This window comes from Copadichromis virginalis, linkage group LG18, assembly GCF_057382275.1.
Source record: "Copadichromis virginalis isolate Kocher_CV1m ecotype Utaka linkage group LG18, C_Virginalis_male_GT1.1, whole genome shotgun sequence".
In the NCBI taxonomy this organism is placed as follows: domain Eukaryota; kingdom Metazoa; phylum Chordata; class Actinopteri; order Cichliformes; family Cichlidae; genus Copadichromis; species Copadichromis virginalis.
In genome coordinates, this window is record NC_140635.1 from 20,043,849 (window position 1) to 20,069,241 (window position 25,393).

The window sequence follows — 25,393 nt, forward strand, 5'->3', positions numbered from 1 at the left end:
TTATGCAACATTTTATTTTGAGAAAAGTTAGCAAACATAGTGGAATCATTTCCTTTAAAAAATAAGAAAAACAAAAATAAAAATGTGTATGTCAGTGTCTGTTTGAAGACCACCCCCCCCCCCAAAAAACTTGAACAAAAATGTTCAAGTTCCCAAAGAGACTCAAACAACAACGTAGGCTTCAAAGTGAAAAAACTCTTCAGCCACCTGACGTCCAAGCTGCTTTGTAACAGTGAAATTACCCTAAAGTCAGCCTGAAGTGTTTGTTCTGAACAGTAACGAGCTTCAGTCTGTTCAGGATGTTCCTCTCCTTGTTTATGATTGCAACATCAGACCACGTCGAGCGTCATGCAGCACACTTCAAAACTGGGGAAAACCACAATAATCTCTTTACAATAACCACCCACCCTAAACATGCAGCTCGGTACTTTTCAGTTTGTGATGAGCGGCTTTCCTAGTGTTGATTATGGAATTCACATTTTCAAAATAGAGCTTATAATAAATAATATTAATTCTTTTGGTCCAGTTTGCTTTTTAAACTTTTTTTTTTAATACTATAACTTAAAAACACATTGACTCATTTATAGAGAAACAGTTATCAGTTATTTTATGTAAAAATATAGCCTATACATATGCCTAGAGTCAGAGAGTGTTGCAAACACCAACACAAGCTTTGAAATATATTAAAAAAAAAAAAAAGAAATCTTTAAAGTGAGTGTCACAGCTGAAAAACAAAAATGCTGCATTTCATCAGAAACAGATGAAAGGAAATCTGCTGAATGAAAAAAAAAAAAAAATCTAGAGCTGCTTTTAGTGACGTGTCACCAAATGACAGAAGTGTAAAAAGTTTGAAATGAGCTTTTTTTTTTTTTAAAGTATGACATTATGTGAATCAGTGTAGCATATGTGCCTCACACCCCCAACTCAGTGCAAACTTAAATCAACTCCATCACTTGATCAGCAATGCTTGTACTACATTGGACATCTTTCCCCTCTATGTTTAACAGCTGAGATCCCCCAATTGAATACAGGCATCAGCAGAATGAATATCAGACCCACAGGAGTCTCATTTACATTCTTCTTTATCCAACCCAGTGGGAAGAAATATACAATTTAAGATTCAAAAAGTTACCTTAGTATCAGATTTCTTTCAACTATAAATACTAAACTGCAAAGTGCACTTGTGCTCATTTGGTGTCTGATGTGTATGAATGACAGAAGTGTCGTTGCAACTCGGGGAAACGCCACGAAATACTGAATTCATCAAACACCACAGAGCCACCGAGAGCAGCCCCCAGCTGACTGATGTTTGTTTGACCTCTGTGGTGGTGCCTGGCATGCGAGCACACTTTCTCTTTCCCTTTATTGGGCTCAGCATCTGGTAATCAAGTCTATATAAAAACCATTAAGAGCCGCACGTGGCAACATGCTACAAAAGGGATGACGCAACAAACAGGCGCAGTCTTAGAGACCAGCAATTCCTCAAGCAACAACACAGTGAACAATTAAAAAGTAGATTAAAATATAATGTAATGAATCTACTACACATGTTCACATTCTACAAAAATCTGGACTGTTTTATCCAGTTTTCTTGCTGGCACCTACACAAGAAGAACTCACAGAACAGCAAGAGAGAAACAGTAAGAGCACATTTAAAACTGGTCCCTCTTCAAAGGCTGTAAGCCAGTGGCTAACAAAGTCACTCTGGACACTTTGAGAAGCTTATTGTGCCGCCGTCTGTGTTTGACAGTCGGAGGCCGAAGGAGAGCCGTGGCAGGATATTCCGGCGGTCTCAGATTCATCGAGGTCTTGGTACGGCTGATCCTGTACCGCCGTCGCTGCCTCTAAGGCGTCATCACACCAGGAGCACATCTGGAAAAAACATGTTCAGGTGTAAATGAGGCATTATGTTTACATTAACAGTGGATATCTGAACTGGAAGGGGTATTCAATTCTACCTTGATATCTATGGCTTTGGGTAAACCTCCCTTCTTGATCCAGGGGTGAACCTCGATCAGCTCCTTCTTCTGCTCTTCAGAGAAGCGCGGTTGGCTCTTCTGCAGCTGCCTCAGTTTCTCTTTGTCTTCTCTCAGCACCTTTTCAATATCACTGCAGACACATTGAAACGCACAGACACGGTCACGATTCAGCTCACACGTGTGACAAATGCTCAGATAAACAACACTGGAAGCTTCGATTTGCATGCTTATGTTGCACTTTTGGATAATTTATTACTTTTATGTTCGAACAAAGTTTCGCTGTCAGGCTCCTCACACCCAACACAGCAGATCTCTTTTGTTGTGAGGATTCCATCTAGTGGTCAAAAGTCTTACTACAACCATCAGGGTTGGAGCTTCTGTGTCATGATTACAGATTGCAGTTTCTCTTTTCCTCCACATTTACAAACACTGAACACAAAAAGTTTCCGTGCTCCCTCTTACACAGAGATGATGCAACACAACAGGAAGATGAACATTTGCTACCACAGTTAAGGGAGTGTGTGGTAGATGCATAAAGAGTCTGAGTATATCAAGTGATGCTGCCTGAAAAGGGTTCATTGAAAGTATCGCATCTTCTTTCTCTGGAAGATGTGGTAGTCAGTCAGCATCCCAGTAGATGCCTTGTAGACTAGCACTAATCTAATCCTATTAGAATAAGGATGCCAGAATTTATATTGAATATTTTCTGGGCAGTGGGCCTTTTCTGTAATTTAACACATTTATTTATTTGTACTGACAGATTTCTTGCATTTAAATGGTAAATGGCCTGTATTTGTATAGCGCTTTACTTAGTCCCTAAGGACCCCAAAGCGCTTTACACTACATTCAGTCATTCACACACACATTCACACACTGGTGATGGCAAGCTACACTGTAGCCACAGCTGCCCTGGGGCACACTGAGGCGAGGCTGCCGGACACTGGCGCCACCGGGCCCTCTGACCACCACCAGACAGCATCATCATACGACAGCATCATTTCTTCATCGTGCAGGAAAAAAAGGAGTCTCACTGTTGACATTGCACTTCTTTTTATATTAAATGGGATTAAATGTGTAGTTAAACATCTATTCAGCCAGTGGTTCACCTGAGATCAAAGCTAGCTAGTGATGAATGTAAAGCAGTTTTACAGGGTGGGTTAAAACTGCGCATACGCTTTCCAATGGTGGGGACTCGGTTAAACATGTTAAACAGTCTTTTAGCAAGCTGTTGCCTTCAGGCATCCCACACCAAGTTTCCTGCACACGCACACAGCCTTATCACTAGTGCATTACTGAGGAACCTTCCATTACAAACAGATGGTGAATAACTACCACACCACAGTGTCTACAGGGCCATTTATCCTACTCCTCACTGGCTGAGCCCCATTCTCCCACTCACTGCGAGGCCAGCTGATAGGTCATCATGACCTTCTCATCTGTGTTAGCCATGAGCAGCCACAGCGGGTCCTGCAGTACATACTTTGTGATATGGTCGCTCTGCTCCATTCTGCCGCGTCTTCCATCTCTGCCGCTCATATGACCTTTGACCTTCTGGCTGTGCAGCGATGAGTCCACACTGCCAAAGTATTTGCTACTGTTGGTGCTTTCTGAGAGGAGCCAAAGAGCAGAGTATTGTTAGAGGCCAAGTAAGTTGATGATCATATGACAAATTATGTAGTTTTAAAAGCTTTCCATTGGCCTACCTAATAACAGGACATTTATCATTGAGGGGACAATGCTTATTTTACACAGGCTAAATATTAATTTCGCAGAGTTTTGGAAACCTTTCACTTCCTACCTCTACCACGCTCACTCTGTACTGTGTGGTTCTCTTTAATGATGAGATTTCTCAGTTCAGTTCTTGACACTTGGCTATACAAAGTCATCACAGCATTTCCATCTCCTGCTCTTTAAACATCAGCGGTTCTTTTTCTCAAGTCTAAACTGATTTAATTTTTTTTTAGCAGGATGCTTTCTCAAGTGACAACTCGAACCCTCGCTGAAGTTTTTATACTGTGTGTAAATTGAAAGAAAACCCTCAGTTTTTAACTTGATTTTGTTAGCTTTGCAAAGTAAGAAGTTAAAGCACATCATTCCACAGCTGTTGTTTACATTATGGATCAATAAAAGGTCAGCTTTTCAGGTGGGCTAATAATACTAACTCTGGTAATTTTTGTCTTTCTTTTGAAATAATTCTGTTATTGTATGCAAACAGAAATAATTTATGCTTTCTAAAGAACGCTACTGCGTTTAGAAATGTTAAACATTGCTTGCTCTGTTAAAAAAAAAAAAAAAAAAAACTTGGACAAAAACTTCAAATCTGTATAGCAATCACAAGTTAAAACACATGGTTATAACTGTAGGACTACCTGAGACTCTGCTGGCTGACGTCCTGCCCTCAGATGTCCCGCTATTCGAAGTGCCGCTGGCTGACGTTCTGTAGCCCATGGACCCTGAGGTGGCTGAGCCGGTGCCCGAAAAGGAGTCCTCTTGGAGGATAATGTTCAGCATGTCACTGGATGAAGAGTTGGCATCGCTGTTGTTAGCGTCACATTGCGAGCTTGTCTGCAAAAACAAATATTGAAGGAACACCACATCAGAGGAGCAGGATTCAGGTCCTCACACTGAAGCATTCATTACACTCGCAGACGCCGTTTCTCTTGCCGTTTTACATCCTGCCTCAGATTTTAAAGACTCACCTGGGAGCATGTTTCTGCTTAATCATAAAAAACTTCTCAGCAAACACTCGTTGGTTCACAAGGACCGAGGAGACCAGTGTAGTTGATTTAAATTAGATACATGATCCTGATCCTTTTCCAGCTAATTTAAAGTGAGGGAAGTCAATAATTCATGAATGCAATATGTATATTATAATTAGAAAAGCATTTGCAAAATACAGAAGATGGCTGCAAACCACTTTTCCTTTCTTCATTATATCATCTCGGTACAATACAAACGACAATACCCCCTTCCACATGTTTAATTGTGAATCAGGTTCCCACAGCTGTGGAGGTCATGCTAAAATCAGTGTATGTGCAATGGAAAAAATACGAAGGTGAACCATTTAGAAGTAGCTGCATCAGTTTAAGCGTGGTCTGATCTTCATCAAAGTAACAATTCTGAAAAATGCATTTTTTTTAAAGGACTAACACACAAATTAGTGTATCGTCTTCAGTAATATGAAGCACATAGTTCAAACACCCACAGTATAGTAGACCCATGGGCTACAGGCTTTAAAAACCCCACTGGAGATATCCAATCCAGTAAGTCAAACCACACTGTTGGCATGTGTGAAGAGAGAACTTGACCTCTGCATTGAATCGCACTTGTTATTAATCTCTGTCTCTCTTCCACAGCATGTTTTCTATCCTGTCTTCCTTCTCTCTCCCCAACCGGTTGCAGCAGATGCCCGCCCCTCCCTGAGCCCGGTCCTGCGGAGGTTTCTTCCCGTTAAAAGGGAGTTTTTCCTTCCCACTGTCGCCAAAGAGCTTGCTCACAGGGCGTCATATGATTGTTGGGTTTTTCTCTGTATGTATTATTGTAGGGCGACTGTTGTTGTGATTTGGCGCTGTGTAAATAAAATTGAATTGAATTGACTTATTTAAAAAGGTGAGAGATGAAGGATGGGATCTGCAGCAGGACGCCAGCGGAAGCTGATCTTACCGTGTGCCTCGACTTGTCAATATGACACTCTATAATGCTTTTTTTGAACTGAGGAAAGTTAGGTTGAATTGCTTGGGGGAGAACATACACGCTATGTGCGCTGTACGGTAGAAAAAAGATCATGATTTGAGTTTTTCTGGGCCTGGAAATAAACCCACTGCAGAATAACTACAAATAGAGAAAAATCTGTCCAGTATCCAGTCAGACCCCAGAGACACAGTTAAATGAACTCAAGAGAGCGCTTCACTTCAGACATCTTGTGAATCTGGCTAAGCTGAGGAAGAGAAGTCCAAAATTTGGCAGAAAAATATGCTCTTCAACCCACAGCTACCAAAAACATTTGAAGTTTCTTCTGCCAGAGCATTTCTGACCAGTTAAACATAGCATTTTGGGTTATTTTCCTTCTAGCACAACAAATACTTAATGGCTGTGTTGATTGAAAAACAGAGAAAACTTAAATTGTTCGTGTTTTGGTGTTTGTAATGGTCAGTTAAATAAAGATCAGTTCTCATTTTATAACCAATTATTAAAACTGGATTATTCCAAAGGTGCACATACAGAATACTATCCTGTAATTAACTTCCTCAAGAGGGCACGTGCCTCCAGGTTTTATTATGCTTCTTAGGCGGTTTTCATTGTCATGCTTCAGCTAAAAATCAGCGTCTACTGAACAAGCAATAATAATACTCATAAGTCATGAAAAGGAAAACAGTAACTGGAACAGTTGACATGGAATCGGGAAGAAATGGGATTTGAAAAGTGCGGAGGTTTTACGATGATTTGCCTACCTCGTTGCTGAAAGCACTCAGCCTAGAGCACACTTTATCCCAAGACAAACGCTCACAGAAACAGGCTGTACCCCCGAAATACAACGGTCCTGGAGGACCAAGGAGACTGAGAGATGGCTAAAGGGTGTAAGGAATAATAACATGATTAACACACCCTGGGCCACATTTAATCGGAGGAGTTTTTACAATAGCAAAACAGAAGTTATTTAGTGGAAATAATTTTGGATAAAATCACTGTCATAACGCCATTAAAGCCCACAAACTGAGATGCATATATAGTGAACTTTATGGGGGAACATGCCACAGCCTATAAAGGGAGCCCACGACGTTAAAATTCTTTGACACTGTGGGCTGCTGACAGATTAAGAAGGATCCAACAGGACAAAGGGAAGTTGTATTTCCTTGTTTACCTGATTCAGTTCCCTCTCCTTAGGCTGGCTGCCACTTGCTGTTTGCTCCCTCTCAGCTGCAGTATTTCCTCGTCCTCCAGAGGGGAGCATCGCGCCGTCCTGCCTGTCCACGTTCAGTTCCAGCTCCAGCAGGTTAAGGGGTGAGCTGCAGCGTGACTGGAATAAGCAAGGAGAGGCCTGGCCTTCAGCTCCTCCAGACTGTGGCGTTGAGGACCGAGACTGTCCTTCAACGGAAGGCTTAGGGATTTCCGAGGATGGTGGGAAGCAGAATGATGGAGTTGAGCTGCCTGCTGCTTGAGGAGGAGTGAAATTGGTCTGAACGTTGAACTGAGTCTGACCGCTGAAGGAAGGTGGGAATGGAAAGGCAGCCTGAGCAAAAGGCAATGTTTGGGTGGGGAAGACCCCAGTCTCTGCTTGGTACACTGGCTGCTGTGGTGGAGGACCGGGGCCCATTACAGGGTACAGGTAGTTAGGGAGTACTAGAGCCACAATGGGGGTGACCATGGGGGAGTTGTAGGGAGCAGAATGGATGGATGAGGGGCCAGGAGTGGCTTGAGCACCCTGGCTGTCCCTAAAGTTTTGTGTAGTGGTATCTGTCCGTGGACCTATGGACTCAGCTCTGGGGTAAACCTGGAGAGGGTAGCCTGGCATCACGGTAGGGTAGGCCATGGGAAAAGCCGACTGCGTTGCCTCAGAGGGAGACCAAGATGTCTGGTTAAGGCTGTAGTTTGGAAAAGAAGGCCGCTGCAGCTGTGGTCCTTGATGGGACGCTGTGCTGTCGGAGGACTCGACCTGTTTAGCCCTCTTTGATTTGGTCTTCTTATTCCGCGTGCTTCTCCGTGTGGTTGGCTCTGCAAACGCTCCACCCTGTTTGGGTCGAACAGCAGGTGCAACTAGACGATCAAGGAAATGAAAAAAAATATTTTATTTAAAGTTTTCATGAAAATTTTCCTCACGCATTGTCCGAGTGGACAATTTACAGATTCCTCCTATGAATAATAGGATAGGAGAGAGTAAAAAATATTGTTGTAAATATCATAAAAGTTGGAAGCAGGTGATCTAAACCACATAAAAACATCCTTGCTGCACCGAAACATATATACTGTGCAGTCATAGCTAGTGGAAATATAACAGATTAAGGTTGAAACAGGGAGCCAGTCAGTAAACTGTAGAGAATATTCCTCATAATATTTCTTTGTCACTTTTTTTTTTCTTCAAAATAAAACTCCTCTAGCTTTGGGATTGATTTCAAAGTTAGTTTGTGTCTGTTACTCTATTTCTAGTCTTTTTTAAAGCTGTGTCACCATCTCCGAAGATGTTTAATCAATGGAATGAGTCATAAATTATAAATAGAGATTAAACAGGTTATAAATAGACATGGACGTAAATTGCAGTGAGCCAGAATTATCCTTCCTGTGTCAGTATGGGGTTGGTGTTTAGTTGTACCATCGCTGCCGATCTGTTCTTTCTGACGCTCCAGGTACTCGGAGCAGTTTGCTTCGAGGGGGGAGAGTCTGCGAAGCTCTCTGAAGTGACACAGAAAGGCCTGCTCCTCCTTCTGCGTATGTGCTGCCAAAACCTGCTTGGTCAAGCCCAGCTTCTTGTAGCACTCTCTCTCCTGACTGGGAGGTGAAAATGCACACGGAGGAGCCGCAAGGTTCTGGATGGATTCGGCCACTTCCCCTGTGCCCGGTACGTCCTCTATGATCTCTGCATGAATGACAGCAAGAGAATAACTTTAATAAGCTGTAAAGCAACAGAAGGTGGGGTTTTTAATGCAACACAACATTTTATTATTAAAAGCGACAAAGACAAAAGCAACATAGAGAAAACAATGCAGTAGCCTACACTGGAACATATAATGACACACTGAAAGAAAGGCTCACACAAATTGGGAACCACGTTCAAAGCCAACAGTCTGTAAAGCAACTGCACAGTTAAGACATTGCAGTGAAGTACAACAGTTACAGCCAATGAATATAGAGAAATTGGGCTGAGGTATTAAGATGAAGCGGTGCACAATCAGTGAGAGTTTTGCTGCATTTTTGCATAAATAGCTCAGTTCATTTTCAGTCGATTCACTCAGTACAGCACATAGTATGCGTTGCGATATCCTATACTACACGTGTTGTACCTCAGTCCTCTCCTTCAGAGAACAGAAGCCATAGACATAACTGTTGGTTTTGTTATTCTGAACTAAGGTGGATTATTATGTTACATGTTTGAACTGCAGAGTAGCTTTGCATGGTTTCAGTTTAAGATAATCCTTATTTAATTCATACTGGGCTTTGGTGCAGACAATCGAGCCGTTTTAGCTTTTTGCAGTTTTTCCTACTGACTGTCTAAACTCTCTGTAACTGAGTATATTTATGGCAGTCTAGTGTGTTAAACTGCCATAGTGTGTGTGCATGTGTCTTTGTCCCCCCCCCATCATAAACCTTTGCAGTTATTTCAAATAGGACACAAACCCACTTCATACATACTGGAACTTGAACTGAAAATTTGCCATTGTTTTTTTTTCCTGTATTGAAGGTTTTGCTGATAAACTACAGCATCACAAACACACAGACACACATAAATCAGCACGTACACATACAGGCTGCATTTACAGTGCTGTGAGAAGCCATTTTCCTCTGATTTCTTCTATTATTGAATATTTTTCCACACTGAGACGTTTCAGATCTCCAAGAGGCAGAAACGGATTTTTTGCATACATGAAGTAAAAAGCACTAAAATATCCACAGTAATAGGTTTAAAAAAAAAAACAATCTGTTGCATCCGTTACAGTCGCCAATATCACTCCAAATCAGTGATTTTTCAGTACTCTGTAGTGCTCTTTAAACAGAAATAAGCTGAAGAGTGTGCGATTCACATCGAACAACATTCTTTTTGTCTTAATAATCAGATACCTGTAGAGTTCCAGTATATTAAATATGCAACAATAGAGGGAATCTGGTTGGAGGTCAGTACTTTTTCACGTCACTGTACCTGACTCGGGTTGAGGTTTCTTGTCCCCAACATGCACTATGGTGCTACTGTAGCTACACTGGCTGGTTATGGACACCACACTTTCTGGTTTGTTTGGTACAGGTAGGGGCCGCGAAGTGCCCACTACCGCTGTGGCTGCGTCAGTGGACTTTTTATCTTGATCGTCCAAAGCAGAGAGACCAGACTGATCCTTCAACAAGGATGATTCTGCCAAAGAGAACAGAGAACAGGAACTACTGACAAGGAAGTGGTATTGTAGAAGAGTCTGATAGAGAAGTTTAAAGGGAAGAGTCTGAAAGCCTTAGAAGGCTGTAACTTTGCATGATAAAAAAAAAAAGGTAAGAGGTTTGTGTTATTCTTATTTTAGATGATCTGAAGTAGTGCCACATACCATTAGACAGCTGCATGCTGCTGGATCCCTTCTGTTTGTCCTCATCAGAGTTTGAGGACGTGGTGTTAGAGAGAGACTGGCATTTCCTTTTCATGGTGATGGGAACATTACAGCTCTCCAAGTACCTACAGGGATTTTTCAATCACAAAATTAGTATTTATGCTGATAATACCCGATTGTAAAAGTCAAAGACAATCAAGAACTTTAGGAACTCTGTAAAGGTTGAATTTTATAGTAACAATTCTTTCCAATTCCTCCCTGGTAAAACCATGAATGTGGACAGTAACAGAGAAATATGATACAGAGAACTTGCTGAACTTTCTTTGTATCCATTACGTATTACAGGAACATATAAAGTCCCTCTACATGGGATGGGCAATGCTAATGGCTGGCATTTTCTTCTAATGAGTCATCTCTGTACCTGATAACACTGTCCAGGCAGCTGATCTGCTGGTAGGAGTATACAGTCTGATCATTGAAGGCCAGGTCCTCCTGGAAAGAGGCTCTGCTCTCCTCCATAGGTGATCCCGCCTCCTTCCAGTTAACAGGAGCAGCCAAGTCTTTGGGTCGCACCACGGCTTGGCTCTTCTTCTGTACAGACTCTGCAGCAGACAAATTAGGCATTAGTGTCTAAGATTAATATGAAATCACATCATTGTATCAGCGACTGAACAATTTGCAAAAAATTAGCTCTGCAACCTAGCAAATATGCAGATAATTATTCACTGGACTTACTGGCATTGCTTTTTTTGTTGTCTGGCTTTGCCGTCTGCTGCTCTTCTCTCTTCTGAAGATGAATTCCCTTGCAGATTTCTTGAAAAGTTCGCTGGTAATAGACAAACAAGAGTCAATCATTTACAATCTGCTCAGACTTTTCATTCAAAATAATAATACAAGAATATTAAGACTAAATTCATATTAATCTTGGCTAAATTTGTTTCATAATCCTGAGGCAAAAGTGCTGTTACCCTGACCACATGGGTAAGGATTCACTGCAGTGAGCTGTAACAGTGACCTAATTCCCTTCCTTAGTCACTTCTTCGCCATATAATCAAGTGAATAATTTACTTAGTGGTTAGCAGCAACTTGAGGTTCAAGATTCTGAATAGTTTCACTGCCAACTGTTGAATAATCAGACGTCCATAAAGAGAAAGTGAGCATGACTCACTACTCAGTGCTCTTTAGACTACAAGCCACATTTACCTCGTCACACATACAGTGCTTTTTTTCTATACAACTCGAGAGCTTCATATCCCTTACATGCAGGGTAAGACTTGCCAGTGCACCTTGCCAGTGCATGTATTTGGACTGTGTTTGATCTGCGACATGCATGCACACGTGCCTTGTTTTCAAGGCTGCTGAACTCAAACTCGGATGCTAAACTAAAATGTCAAACAATAAATGCAGTGCATGCAGCGTTTAAGAAATAATGCATGTTTGTGGGTTTACTCACAGGTCTGGCTTTGCCCCTCATGTCCTCTTCCTCTTGATGCATCTTGTTGTACGACAGGCTCTCGTTAGAGGAGCCTATTTCAAGAAAGTGGTCGTTGCTGTGCAGACTACCATAGCCGCTGGACCCACTGTTATGAACAGGCTGGTTACATAAAAAACAAGACAAAAGAAAAAGATTAAACAGGAACAAATGAAGAGATTATTTCCAGGGACAGAGAGGACATTGCACCTGCAATAACAGTAACTGTTAATCTCCTTCCCTCGATCAATCCTTAGTCTGTGTAGGGTCTTGAAATGTTGCTCTTTCTTTTACCTTCCAACTGAATTTTTTTCCTTTCAGCTTATAAAATTTATATTAGTTTTGTTTTTTTCCTCACCTGTAGCAGGAGCCGATGGATCTGCTCAGTAATCTCCTGGACGTCAGAGTCCATGGTCTTCACCTCTTTGACGCCTGAGACTGGGCCCATAAAAATGTCTTCATTCACGGGGCCCCTGGTAAACAAGCACATCTTACGTGAAGCAGTTTTGTCATCCAATTAAGAACTTGTTTCTATAATGTCACATATGCCGTGGTCAAATATTAATCTAATATCGATTTAAATGTATGTATCAACTTGTTTAGGTAATAAATACTTACATGCGGACTTTGTGTCTCCCAATAACAAAGGAGACTTTGCGGCTCCAAGGATTGACAAAACTGGACCAGCTGGTGTCTAAGATGATGTACTCTCCATTTCTTGCACAGAACCTGATGGACGAGTGGTCAAACGGTTGGCCTGCACACTGGAGGACTGCAGAGGAAAAACAAACAGATTGAGACAGGCGCTGATTTCCCCTGCTTACACTGGATGTTGATGTTTCTTCTGTCAATTTTGTGTGGGCTCACTCTTTCTGTGAATAGCCAGCATGATCGGGCGGTCACTGGGATGCAGGTGGCAGAGGACTGGGGTGCCAATCAGGTCCTGTGGGAGGTACCCAAGAAGAGGTACTGCCCTGAAACAAAGTGCAGTGTTAGCAGCCAACATCACCAAATGTTTGCACCTTTTTCAGAGATCACTTAGTTTAAATTCAGCAGTAAAAGCATTCTTGGCTTACCTCTCATCCACATCCTGGAACACACAGCTTGGAGAGTGAGTGGTGGTGAAGATCTGCTTGTCTGTTGGAATTCTGGGTGCTTAAGGATAAAAAAAAAATATACAGATACAGTTCACTTTAATTTCTATAGCACCAAAACACAACGACAGTCTTCTTAACACACTTTTTAAAATTGTATGATGAAGACCTTACGGTGTCAGAGAGAAAACCCCAACAATCTTCAAGAAAAAGGGAAGTTTTAAGTCTAATCTTAAAATTAGAGAGGGTGTTAGTCTTCTAAACGCTGGCTGGGAGTCACTTCCACAGGACAGGAGTCTGAAAGCTGAAGGCTCGGCCTCCCATTCTACTTTCAGAAACTGTAGGAACCACAAGTAAGCCTGCAGTTTGATAGCAAAGTGCTCCATTAGGATATTATTGTACTAATAGGGCTTTTAAGATATGACTGATATCTCGAGACCTTTTATAGGAGGAGAAGAAATTTAAATTCAGCTCTGGATTTAATAGGGAGCCGGTAAATAGAAGCCAAATTAGGAGAAACATATTCATATTCAATATTTTTACCATCATAGCCAGAGTGGACCCTCTCAGCCAGAAGGAGGCAGCAGAACTGGTCTTCAGTGTGCACTGTATCCTGGACCTTCATCAGGTAAGGCGTCATGCGGAATGGATAGTACTGCAGGTCACCCTCACACTCCTTACCACTGCTGGATATTAGGCAAAAGAGGTAAAGTGAGCCAAACAAAGATGAGACTGGGTACATGAGTCAAGTATGCACAAATACCCTCTAGTTTAATCGCGTTTGGATTTTAGAATCTGAACACATGGGGGCGCTCTGTGGTCATTTTCCACCCATCAGTAAATAGGAGTGAATGTTTGTGTGCACAACTTTAAATAGCTGTTCTGTTTAAGGTTTTAGATCTCTGATGTGACCCCATAAATCAGACCAATACTCAAAAATATAGTTAAATAAAAGAATTCTTTAAAATAAAAGATTTAAAGAATGCTATAGAAGTCTGTGGAACATCCTAACAAATGCTAAGTGTGTTGTTAATATGTAAATGGTCTTTAACGCTGGCCTGGAAAAAGCAGCTGTTTACAGGTTTTTATGCATATGATGTCACAAACTCATTGAAAAAGCATCTAGCCTGGATAGAAAGTATGAATATGAACTAAGAGCAGGTACGAGCAGCAGATGGCCCGACACTGCATTTGACCCAGCACCCACCCACCTGATACGACAGAAAAAGGACTTCTCCTGCATGCAGTCAGGCGGGGACGACTCTGAAATGGGAAGAGAAACGTTTTAATTCAAAAGCAACACGATCCAGCCAAATGGTGGTGAGAGTCTGGTCTCCTGTAGGTGTCCAATGGTTGATTAATTCCATCAATAAACATCCTTTGGAAGCCCAGCCCTGCACTTACTTTAAATGAATTTAAACATACATGGTACACCAGCCAAAATAATTCCAGGCCTAATTGGGAGAAAGAGTAAATGATTTATGGAGTATATTTAGTCTTATTGAGCACTTTGTGTTACAAGCACCATATTCCCCACACACAGGGCTCATCTGGGATTTAAATGCAGGACCTCTAAAAGGGTCTTTGTGCGTAAACAAGATTTAAGGCACCACACTGACTGGTGAAGCTGGCCATTATCCGTTACACAGAGTCTCTCTGGGAAAATGAAATGAAGGGTATTCATTATCCGATTTCAAACTGTGTCTTGGACATTTGCACGTTTTGTTCTTTTGTGGACTTTTAAAAGCTTCCCCATTTGGCAACCCATTATAATTTCCAGATTATGCTTTAACGACTGAGACAGCTCGATCTGTTCCATATAGCTGAGTGAAAAGGGGTAAACATCAGCGGTTTTAAATGGATAACTTGAATCCATTGAACATAAACTTAATAAAGTACCTCTAAGCCTCTTCATTATAGACTCTCAGATGTTTTTCTATTTCTGTGAAGTCTTTATATAGTTCTGGTACTTGTAATGGATGGTCTGACATCATCCTCTTATTACTTGTCTGAATTTAACTTAAACGCTCAAAAGCTAAGCCCTCTTGGATAAACCCATATTTGTACTTATTTGGCTTTTCTTTTGCTATACTGTAACTGTTCTTGAAACTATTGTATTGGAAATCTGTCCTTATATTAACGTTGAAATCCCTTCTGGTGGTCCATAAGAACAATTACTTCAGAGATCTCTGTCGTCACCATACCTGCTCCAGTGCACATGCTCCAGGAGGGCAGGCGATAAGGCGTCGTGAAGCTGTAAAAGACGCTGACATCCTGCGGTGTAAGAAACTCCACAAACTTGGTGTTTCTGAACACATCTCTCTTACAGTTGAGGATGGAGGCAGCCTGGTCAGAAATGTAGACTATCCTTCCAGTGATAAGAGACACGGCAACTGCAAACATATCCTGTTGAAGACATGAAATTGTGGTTTGAGGAAAAAAATAATAATTACAAGACTTTTTCTTTGCATCTTTGTTATTGTTTAAGAGCACAAATCAGTTTTAAAAGCTACTTCAAGATCTTACATTGTTTTTGAGAGTGTACTCAGAGGTGATGCTATCGATCTCCTCTATTGTGTATGAAGACACATCCAGGCCTGAAGGCTGACTGTCATTGATCATCAGGAGCTGGTAATACTCCTCATTGGCTGAAAGAAGAAATATACACAGAACATTTTTGTCAGAATATGCTCAAAATATAAGCTCAGAGTAGATGAAAACTAGCAAAACTAACAAAATAGTATCAACATAAGACTACCAAGACAGAGCTGATGTAATAGTCTGTAATCCTAAACCTCAGTGCTATGCTGAAATGCGTCGCAAGTAAACATCTGCCCACCCATTAACATCTGCAAGCATTTCAGCAGGAATGAGGTGAGCATTTACAGATCATTACCTGGAAACTGCCTACATAAACATTCCCTCCTGCTCAAAGTTATGCCTTTATTTCTTTTTGGGTTTGGCTTTGAGCAAATTCTGTAAATTGCGCAGAGGACATTCTTGTGGCAGAAATAGGAGTCAAAAGCAAACATTTACACACGAATGTTAAGTGTTTCAATAAAAAAGTAGCTACTAAGAAGGAGGAACAGACCACAGAAACAAGAGGAACTCAGACTGACGCTTTTAGACAGTACACACCTTCCATCTGTTTCACACAGCGAAGTGCATACTTCAGGGTGTTCAGCGTGGTCGACTTGTTATTGTGTCTCTTGTCAGCAGGCAGGTGAAACTTCAGCTCTTTCAGAGTTTTAATCACCTCCTTCTGCGTCTTGGCTTTGGCAGACTCCTCGCTACTGCAAGTTGCACACATACACGCACAGCGGCGAGTCAGACAAGGAGAACAGTCCCTCAGAAAGCGATTAAATAACAGGCACAATAGCTGGTTGTGTTATTATGTAAGGTGTTCTTGTGGCCCAAAGAGTGAGAATGTCCCGTGAAGTGACAAGAAGCTTCTTCAGTTATACAGCAACAGGTGGTGGATTTACCTGCAGCCGCTGGTTGAAGGGTTGTCCTGCTCAGAGCTCAGCAGGCTGAAGGCGTTTGAACTGCTCGGTGGAGATGGACTATGGGAGTTCGAACTGTGTGGGAAAAGAGGACAGGGACAGTTTAGTTTAACACTGCAAATGAAAGTCGACATCATCTTTATTATTAGAGTGCTGGTGTATATGCTTTGCGTGCAAGGTAATAGATTAAAGTGATCTTTTTGTACTGTAAAGGTGGGCCAAACCAACTCATAATTAAATAACTAAACAACAGGAAACTAACTGTAAAAGAGGTAACTTTCTGTGCATATGTTTTATATTTTATATGCACTTCTTGTCAGGGCTCTGTGTGTGAGCAGGTGAAGATGTGGATCCAAGTGCAGGACTCGGAGACGGAAATGTAACTGAAAACCACAGCTTTATTGCTGGCATCAAACAAAACATAAAGTGACCACTGAGACCACGGATAAACAGAAACATGAAACTAATAATCATCATCACCACAAGCACTACAAGAGAATAAGAAAACAATCCATAATGCACAAACACACCAAAACTTAACAACTCAAAATACTGGGTCAAACACTTCTAGAGTGATTACATCACCCAAAAGAATATTGGATATCTAATAATAAAATAATAAGTACTCTATACTCAAGTTACCTAACATAATGACATGTAACTCTTATAATAAAGGAACAAGTATACTCAAACTCACAACAGGGTTTTTATACTTGAGCTAAAGAAACCTGCTGTTTTCTGCCTTTGTGAATGTGAATCAGTGATCGGTGTCCCAGCAGCAGCTTCAAAATAGCTGGGTTACAAAAGAAGCTCTCTTCAACTGTAAGTATAGTTAAGGTTGGTTTTCCCTCTGTGGTGACCTTACATAAATCTGCATTGGGAGTGCAGCAAAGGGGTTTGGGTCTTTACATTTCTATATGTATTTTAGTCATTGTTCATGTGGTATCCAACTTTGAACTTAAAATATTTTACTCCTGTAGTATATTAGATCAATCTGTCTCATATGGTTAGGCCAGTTTGTTAAATGCTATTTCTGATTAGAGTTCTGTTTTGTTGACCTTTTAATGTCCCCATTTATTTCTTAAAGAGTCTGTTTGAATTATTATGTATTTTTTTGTATTATTTGTGTCTGATTTTTTACTCATGGTTTCCTTGGTGATGAATTTTCTGTTAGCTCTTGAGTTTCTATTGTGACTTTGTTATTCCTGCCTCAGCATGAGTTCATGTGTTTAGTAGTTATCCTTTGGGTTCATTCCCGTTTTGCTCTGATAGTTGGTCATTTCCTGTGCCCACTTTTATTTTTACTTCCCACCTTATCTCATTGGCTTGATTTCATTCAGCTGTGTCTTGTTGCCCTCCTGTTTCCACTTCCCCGATTACCTCGTTATGCATAAATAGTCATGCCTTCCTCTCAGTCTCTGGCTCAACATCTGTTATGCTTCTCAGTGTGCGGTCCTGTGCACAATTCTGTGATTACTCTGGATAAAACGGTGTGCTTTTTTTCCTCGGTCTGTCTTCTGTATCTTGTGTTAGAGCCCTAATTCTGCACAACCTGATGTCGACTGATGCATCTATACTGTACATGTATGACCCAAGGTGTTAACCTACAAGCTTAACACTACACTAAGGCTACGTTCACACTGTAGGTGTTAATGCTCAATTCCGATTTTTTGATCAAATCCGATTTTTGTGTCTGCTTGTTCACACTACAAATAAAATGCGACAGCAAACGCGCTCTAGTGTGAACGCTCAAAGCGGCCCGCATGCGCAAAAGAAGACGTCACACACAACACGCTCTGTACACCCAGAGCAAACCATATTGTTTGACTGATGGGCCTTAATATAAAGACTTCGGACTTTAGAATTAAACTAATCAGATTATACAGTACATAAAATATACGTGAAAGTAAAATGTTCACGTTTCCCCAACGTTGTCTTCCCAACAGTTTCACTAACATCTACACTTATTGGCCAGGAAGCGTTCGCGATGTCTTCTCCAGAACTGATAATTGGCGTCTGTCTTGTGTCAGTGACGTAAAAGACGGATTTAATGCGACATGACCGTTCAAACAGCAGTCGCTTTCTAAAACATCGGATATGTATCGGAATCAGTACCACATACGAAAGTGACCCAGATCGGATTTGAAAATATCGAATTTGTGCCGTTCACACTGTCATACCATGATCGGATATGGGTCGCATAGGGTCCAAAAAATCGGATTTGATGCGCTTTCGCCTGCAGTGTGAACGTAGCCTAATACAATAAAATCAACAGCGCTCGAGGACACTGACTCACTATCACGCAGCTTACTGTATATAACAAGCTTACCTGGCCAAGAATAGAAATAACCTTTACAAATAGCCTCTCCAAGCACAGGTGAGTCTCTAATTCTGCTAAATATAGACTCCAGCACCCACAGCTGGTTTTAGATTGGACAGCTTGAGCATGTATTAGTGTGTGAGACTTAGAAAGTGTTTTTGAAAGCAGGCTAGATTGCAAAGGAGCACTTACTAAGTCTGTGTGCCACTCTCTGAGCACCGCAGTACATAGTTCATTTTAGTTTCCACATAGATGTTGGCAGTAATTAGAACCTGAGCTGTGTCGCAATTTTATTATTATTCTGAGTTAGCTTCAAATCGTGCTCCATGAAGGACTCAAAGGTATCAAATATTTTCAATGAAAAAAGCTGTCTCTTAATTGGGCTAGGTAATATTGCAATTTCAGTCAGTGCTCAAATTTCCATGCCAATGTAAAAAAGTGAAGCTAATTTTGTGGAAAAAGTACTCAAGTACAAGTATCTCAAAGGTGTAATTAGTTATTTTCCAGTGACACAATATTTGAAATAGACAGCATTGGTGTAAATAATTTACCTAATAACATTTTATTCTTTAGACCCTTGGTGGGTTTTTTGTTTTTGTATTTTTTACTACGACATGCACCTATTACACTTTGATGCTGCATATATATGCATTTTTTAAACCCTCTTTTTCTGAATGACCTACATATATATATATGTGTGTCAGCTGGTATTGGTCTGTCACAGATTAACTGGTATCACACCACAGTGCAGGCAGCAAGTAATCAGTCAATCCTACTATATTTGTATAGTACCTCCAAAGCAGGTAAGTGCAGTTCAAAGTACTTCACAGAAGACTGACGTGGAAATTAAGGCAGGACCAGGAGTAATAAAACCTCACAAATATGATGCAATAATAAATTTAAGAGTAAGCTACCAAAAAGTTCATCTCACCATCATTTTCCCATTTGACTATAACTCTATTAGTATATTATATGCATTAATACATACAAACACAGTATTGTTAATGTTAGGGAATGAAAAAGGAAAATATATAATGTAAATATTTAGTATTTCACCACACTAGTATCTTCAAAAGCAACAATATGTTTCTGTGCAATTTGCAGGCACCAGGACACCAAGCTGTACCAAAGAAAAGGATATCAAAAGGCAGCAAAAAATAAAATAAATGTACTCATTGATACTTTTTTGACCAATTTGATTTAAAGATAAGAGCACCTGTTCTGTTGCAACACTACAAAGTCAGAACATAAACAAAGCAGCCAGTCCACTGCACGTATTAGCCAATAAGCTTGTCTAAAGACTATTAACAGCTGTCTGAGAAACTAACTCACCTGAGCTACAACTCAGCAAGCTACTATGAATAACCTCCTTACCTGACTAAGAATAGAAAACATCTTTACGAACAGCCTCTCCAAACACAAATAGGAGTCTAATCCGGTCAAATATAGCCTTCAGTACTCAGAAATACAACAGCTGGTTTTAGACTGTACAGACTGACCATGTATTTGCGTTGAGCAGCCTAATTCACATTGTGGTAGTAAGTCTGTAGGTCGTTTAAACTAGTTACAATAAGAGCGTGCTCAAAGAGGCTAGTCTGCAGCAGGGACACAAGGTGACAATCAGGGCAATGCCATCCTGTTTAATTAGGAACTGCACAATGACTCTGTGGTTTTCTTATGTTTCACAGACATGAATAAGGCCAGCGTAAGTGGGCCTAAAAGCAGGTTTTAAAATGAACAGTTCTTTACGTGAATGAATATAAGTGGAAAACAACCCCAGTTTGGGCTTTCTGGGCCAAACTGAGCCAATCCTGTTTAAGGTTCAGAGTATTAATGGAAAAAGAAGTCACATTTCTGCAGCAGGTGTTAAAACAGATTTATCTGCATGTTTGTTTAAAATGTAACATAATGGTCCAAAACCACAGAACTGTATTTTCTACTATGTGCATACTGGCAAAAGTTAATTCAGATGAAATGTCAATTTTTAATCATTTCACCCTTTTATTACCAAAGAAAAGGATATCAAAAGGCAGCAAAAAAGTAGTTGCTGAATAACTAACAGCCAAACTATTGTCAAAAATGACTAATTTAAATCTGGCCACCGTTAAATTAATTGTTTTAACAGGTCAAAGTCACAAACATAATCAAGTTTAGTGATTACAGATTAGGCAGCTGCAAAGAAGCAACTCACATGTTCTACTAGGTAAACTAACTGCTTGACAACTCAGTCCTGTGGCTTGGAGGAGATCAAAATAATGGCTTCAGTTACCGATCGGAAAGGGCAGCAAGGTAAAGTGATGAAAATATTACAAGTGTGGTGTCCACTTTAATGGATGATCATTTTTCTTTAGGTGGGTCTTTGCTGGGATGCAATGGTAAACACCATGTACTCTTAGTAACAGGTTGTAGTGGGTGGTGTTACCTCATACAGACTTATTTAAAACTACTACTTTCTGTACAGGCTTTGTTCTCCCTACCTTTTATGAGGTTTTCTTCCAGGTGTTCTGACCTCCTCCCACAGGCTAAACATTTTAGGCTAATTTGTGATTGTAAATTGGCTGTAGGTGTGAAAGTGAGCATGTGTGATTGTCTGGATCTCTGTGTTAGACCAGGGGAGTACCATGTCTCATCTCACTCAAAGTGATCTGGGACAGGCTCCAGATGAACACACAGTGAGAGGGAGAGACAGAGCAAACAGTATCCTGGCAAAGGCAGAGAGGAAGAAAGGGACAGAGAGCGAGAGAGGAGAAAGCAACCCAGAGGAAGCAGAGATTGTAACTTGGAGTATGGATCATTAAATTCCACAATTAACTTAAACTTCAACATGTTTATTATTAATTCGTTTTTGGGAGTGATTTAATGCCCACTGCCCATGGGTACAAAGAGACTGATATTAGTTTTCCTACAAACACTGGGGCATATTGGCATTTGTGTGCTAGTTTAGCTCACTGGGTAGAGCAGATGACCTATATTCTGTAAGGCTAACGCAGAGACCTTGGGTTGAATCTGCTATTTGCGGTGTCTTTTCTGGCTCTTTCTTCCAGCTTTTCTGTCCTTTCTCCACAGTCATATCTCAAAGAAGGCTAAAAAGTTCAAGATAAATATGTATAAACTGTCAAATATCAGTGGTGCACTGCACTGTATCCGCTATGCGATACTGACTCACCTGAACTATAACTCGGCAAGCTGCTATGAATAACCTCATCACTTGGCTAAGAATAGAAAACATATTATTTACAAAGAGTCTGTCCAAACACGATTAGAGCCCAATTCTGTCAAACATTGCCTTCGGAAATGCAACAGCTGGTTTTAGACTGTACAGAGTGACCATGCGTTAGTGTCGACACGCTGATTCACAATGTGGCTCTAACTCTGAGTTATTTCAATTAGTTAAAAAAAAAAAAGAGGCTCAAAGAGACTTTAATTTTTACACTGTGCACCAGAGACAGGAGGTGATGATCAGGGTGAGGCGGTCTTGTTTAAACTGCAGAGCGACAAGTTTTTATGCGCATTTGAGAGACATAAATAACCCAGGGAAGCCATAACACAGGTAAGTTTACACTGCAGTGCGCTTAAAAACAGTGGCTCATTCTCTACGACGACTATAAAGCTATATGAACTATATGAATAGTGAGAAAAGACAACAAGAAATGTGACTTAAAATTTTGATTTTCTTTTTTAGGGAGTTGATTAAAATAGCAGTGTACGAGTGATATCCAGTTCTGGCACTACATGGTAATTATTTCTACAGAGGAGTATGCAGACGTGACGCACGTACTCCTACACAGAGAGTGATTGTAGGGATGCAATTTTCTATTCAAAGCCTTTTGTCAAACAGTTATTCATTCACTGATAGCTGTGCAGATTCTTTATATAGTTAAACTATTTACTCCAAAGAAATATATTTTAGACCCATTTCTGACTGACTTCCTCTTTGGAGTACTGATGGAAAGTAAATATCTTTACAAACGGAGATTTTTAACCTTTTTATGTCTAAAATCCTGCATACATACATGGAAACACCTGTCCACACTAAGCGATAAATACTTATAAAATATATCTTTTATATCTTTCATATTGGTGCATTTTGATACATGTCCTACACATTTGATGCACTGTGATCCAGAGTTGTTAAAGACTAAAACGTGAACCTGTTTCTTACTTTGGACTTTCCCTTCCTTCAAATCTGCGTGCTGGCTTATCTCTGTATGTCTGGTAGATATAAATCTCGACAGAAATGTTAAAAGCTGAAGAACTGGTGGCAGTCACCCACGCTCGCTAAAATGTGGGGCTGTTAACTGAGTTATATCAGCCGACAAAGATTTACTTTTTCTCAGAAGACATTTTGACTTGTCGCAGGAGAAAAAGGACAGGTGACATAACAGTGGCTCTTCTGGATTTGGCTGTACGAATAATTTCACACCTATGCTTTTAAAGGTCAAATGTCTGCTCCTACTCTAACACATATAACACTATTACTTGAAGTACATTCCCCTCCTTGCTTCACTCTCGAGCATCACAGGTGGATAAAGTGGGATATTAAAGGGGAAAATTGAAGGATACTCCTGCAGGTCTCACAACATGAAACTGTCTAACAGACCAGTGATGGACCTGAGCCTGGAGCTACAGGCTCAGAGAGAGTATAGTGTGTATTTATTCATTAACTGCTTTTACTTTTGTCCCCTTTTCATTAATTTTTTGCTTCAGTGTATTAGAAGCATGATTTGACTTGAGTTCTTACTCTTTACACAAAATATGGGGTGAAATACCAGCCACTTAAGTAGGTGCACATGATAACCTGCCTGTTCGTGCAAATATCTAATCAGCCAATCACCAGTTCAAAGCTTTAGACATGCAGACATGGTCAAGATAATCTGCAGAGGTTCAAAGCAAACATCACAAAGTGGAAAAAAGGTGTTGTAAGTGACTTTAAATGTGGCATGATTGTTAGTTAGGCTGGTCTGAGTATTACAGAAACTGCTGATCAGCTGGGATTTTTCCACACAATCATCTCTAGAGTTTACAGATAATGGTCAAAAAAGAGAAAATAATCAGTGAGCAGCAGATCTCTGAGTGAAAATTGTTGGTTGATGTCAGAGGACGGCTTCAGCAGATAGGAAGGCAACTATAACTCAAATAAGCACTCATTACCAAGGTATGAAGGCGAATGAATGCACAACACGCTGAACTTTGAAGCAGATTGGTTACAGCAGCAGGTTGCACTCCTGTCAGCTAAGAATGAGAAACTGAGACTCAAATTTGCACGAGGTCACCAAAATTGAACAGAAGGAAAACGACTCCCAGTCTGACAAGTCTCCATTTCTGCTGAGACATTCAGATGATTGGGCCATAATTTGGAGTAAACAAGTGAAACATGAAAGCATGGATCCATCCTGCCTTGTATCAGCGAATCAGGCTGCTGACGGTAAATTGTGGGGAGTATTTCCTTGGTACACTTTTGGCTGCTTAGCATCAACTGAGTATCATTTAAATACCACAGCCAACCTGAATACACAAAGCTGAAATCATCTCACACTGGTTTCTTGAACGTAACAATAAGTTCACTGTACTCAAACGACGTCCACAATCACCAGATCTTAGTGCGATAGAGCACCTTTGGTAAGTTGGTATCCATATCATGGATGTGAGGCTGACAACTCTGCAGCAAATGTGTGATGCCGCCGTGTCACTAAGGACCAAAATGTCCAACCCCCTTTTGTCACTTAAATTTTGCTATTTAAATGAGGAAGGTGAATGAGAAAGAGCAACAGATGCAGGTAGCAAGGTACTAAACACAGAGAAAGACGGAGTATTTTTTAGATGCTGAGGGAAAAAAATAGCAAAAAAACTGGTACAAAAGGTTAAAAGTTCAAATAAAGAGAGCGGCGTGAGTAAGAAGAGGGAGGAAAAAAAAGTAATAGCATTTTTTGAGGGAGGGAGCTATTGCATGCGAGGCGCATATGGACAGGAAGAGGAGCGGTTTTTAAACAAATAAAAAAAAAAAAACTCCATAGTGAAAAGATCAAGTGAGGTAAGCCAGTCAAGGCTGAAAGTGAGGCAGTATAACGTCAATGCCTTCCACTTGGCCGGCGCCACCCAGTAAACAAAGACAAACATTTTGTTGCCATAGAAATGTCAAGGAGCTGGCGAGCATGACACAACCCATCTGCTATTTTTTCCACTGCTGTAGTCATGCCTTGGGCAGGCTGCACTGCGTCTGAACATTTTTTAAATCATGATGAAGTCACGTCTGCACGGTTGTGGAGAGGCAGGGGATTTTAAATTTTTTTCGTACTTTAGTCATTTAAAGTTTTCTTTGAGAAATGCCGTAACCAACAACTCTTCAGATACTAAGGCTGTGATGTGACTGAACATTAAGTTAAACTTTAAGGTGTGCCGTGGACAGTAAGCAAACATTAACTCTCACTCAGAGTGAGAAAAGTGAACATTAGAACACATCTGTAAACATAAATCCAGAAAAACACACAGCATGCTACCCTTTAAATTCTCGTGAGGATCATCTTTAAACATAAAGCTGAAACCACCTCACAATTCATGAAAATAGCCTTTATAATTAAACACTAACCACACAGCATCACAGTACAAGTGTTTGCATTTCAACCTGTTTACTCCAGAACGAACAGAAGCGTGGAGCACATGGACGTATCTTGCCAAAACATGTTTTTTGTGTGTCCTACATAGAAATCAGCTCATGTTTATCAAGTTGGATTCTTTTATAAAAAGTGCAAAAAACAGACACCAACTGCTCCTAGTATGACTCACTTC

At 40.6% G+C, this 25,393-nt stretch overlaps 1 protein-coding gene across 4 annotated transcripts in view; it reads right to left on the bottom strand.

The window, feature by feature from the left end:
• per2 (period circadian clock 2) overlaps nt 1-25,393 on the bottom strand; it is a 33,798-nt gene continuing 8,405 nt past the window's right edge. The window contains exons 3-24 of one of the 4 annotated variants that reach the window (XM_085438689.1): nt 16,270-16,362; nt 15,923-16,077; nt 15,311-15,432; nt 14,989-15,190; nt 13,996-14,047; nt 13,328-13,467; nt 12,767-12,845; nt 12,558-12,664; nt 12,309-12,462; nt 12,049-12,163; nt 11,673-11,813; nt 10,955-11,045; nt 10,641-10,821; nt 10,220-10,344; nt 9,829-10,035; nt 8,287-8,550; nt 6,841-7,733; nt 6,431-6,547; nt 4,349-4,544; nt 3,460-3,586; nt 1,959-2,109; nt 1-1,872 (exon numbers count right to left, since the gene is read on the bottom strand). In XM_085438689.1, coding sequence (XP_085294815.1) covers nt 1,723-1,872; nt 1,959-2,109; nt 3,460-3,586; nt 4,349-4,544; nt 6,431-6,547; nt 6,841-7,733; nt 8,287-8,550; nt 9,829-10,035; nt 10,220-10,344; nt 10,641-10,821; nt 10,955-11,045; nt 11,673-11,813; nt 12,049-12,163; nt 12,309-12,462; nt 12,558-12,664; nt 12,767-12,845; nt 13,328-13,467; nt 13,996-14,047; nt 14,989-15,190; nt 15,311-15,432; nt 15,923-16,077; nt 16,270-16,362 — 3,862 coding nt within the window. In that variant the 3' untranslated portion in view covers nt 1-1,722. Of the gene's footprint in view, nt 1,873-1,958; nt 2,110-3,459; nt 3,587-4,348; nt 4,545-6,430; nt 6,548-6,840; nt 7,734-8,286; nt 8,551-9,828; nt 10,036-10,219; nt 10,345-10,640; nt 10,822-10,954; nt 11,046-11,672; nt 11,814-12,048; nt 12,164-12,308; nt 12,463-12,557; nt 12,665-12,766; nt 12,846-13,327; nt 13,471-13,995; nt 14,048-14,988; nt 15,191-15,310; nt 15,433-15,922; nt 16,078-16,269; nt 16,363-25,393 lie in introns of all 4 variants that reach the window. The other 3 variants (XM_085438688.1, XM_085438691.1, XM_085438690.1) reach the window with 3 other exon arrangements.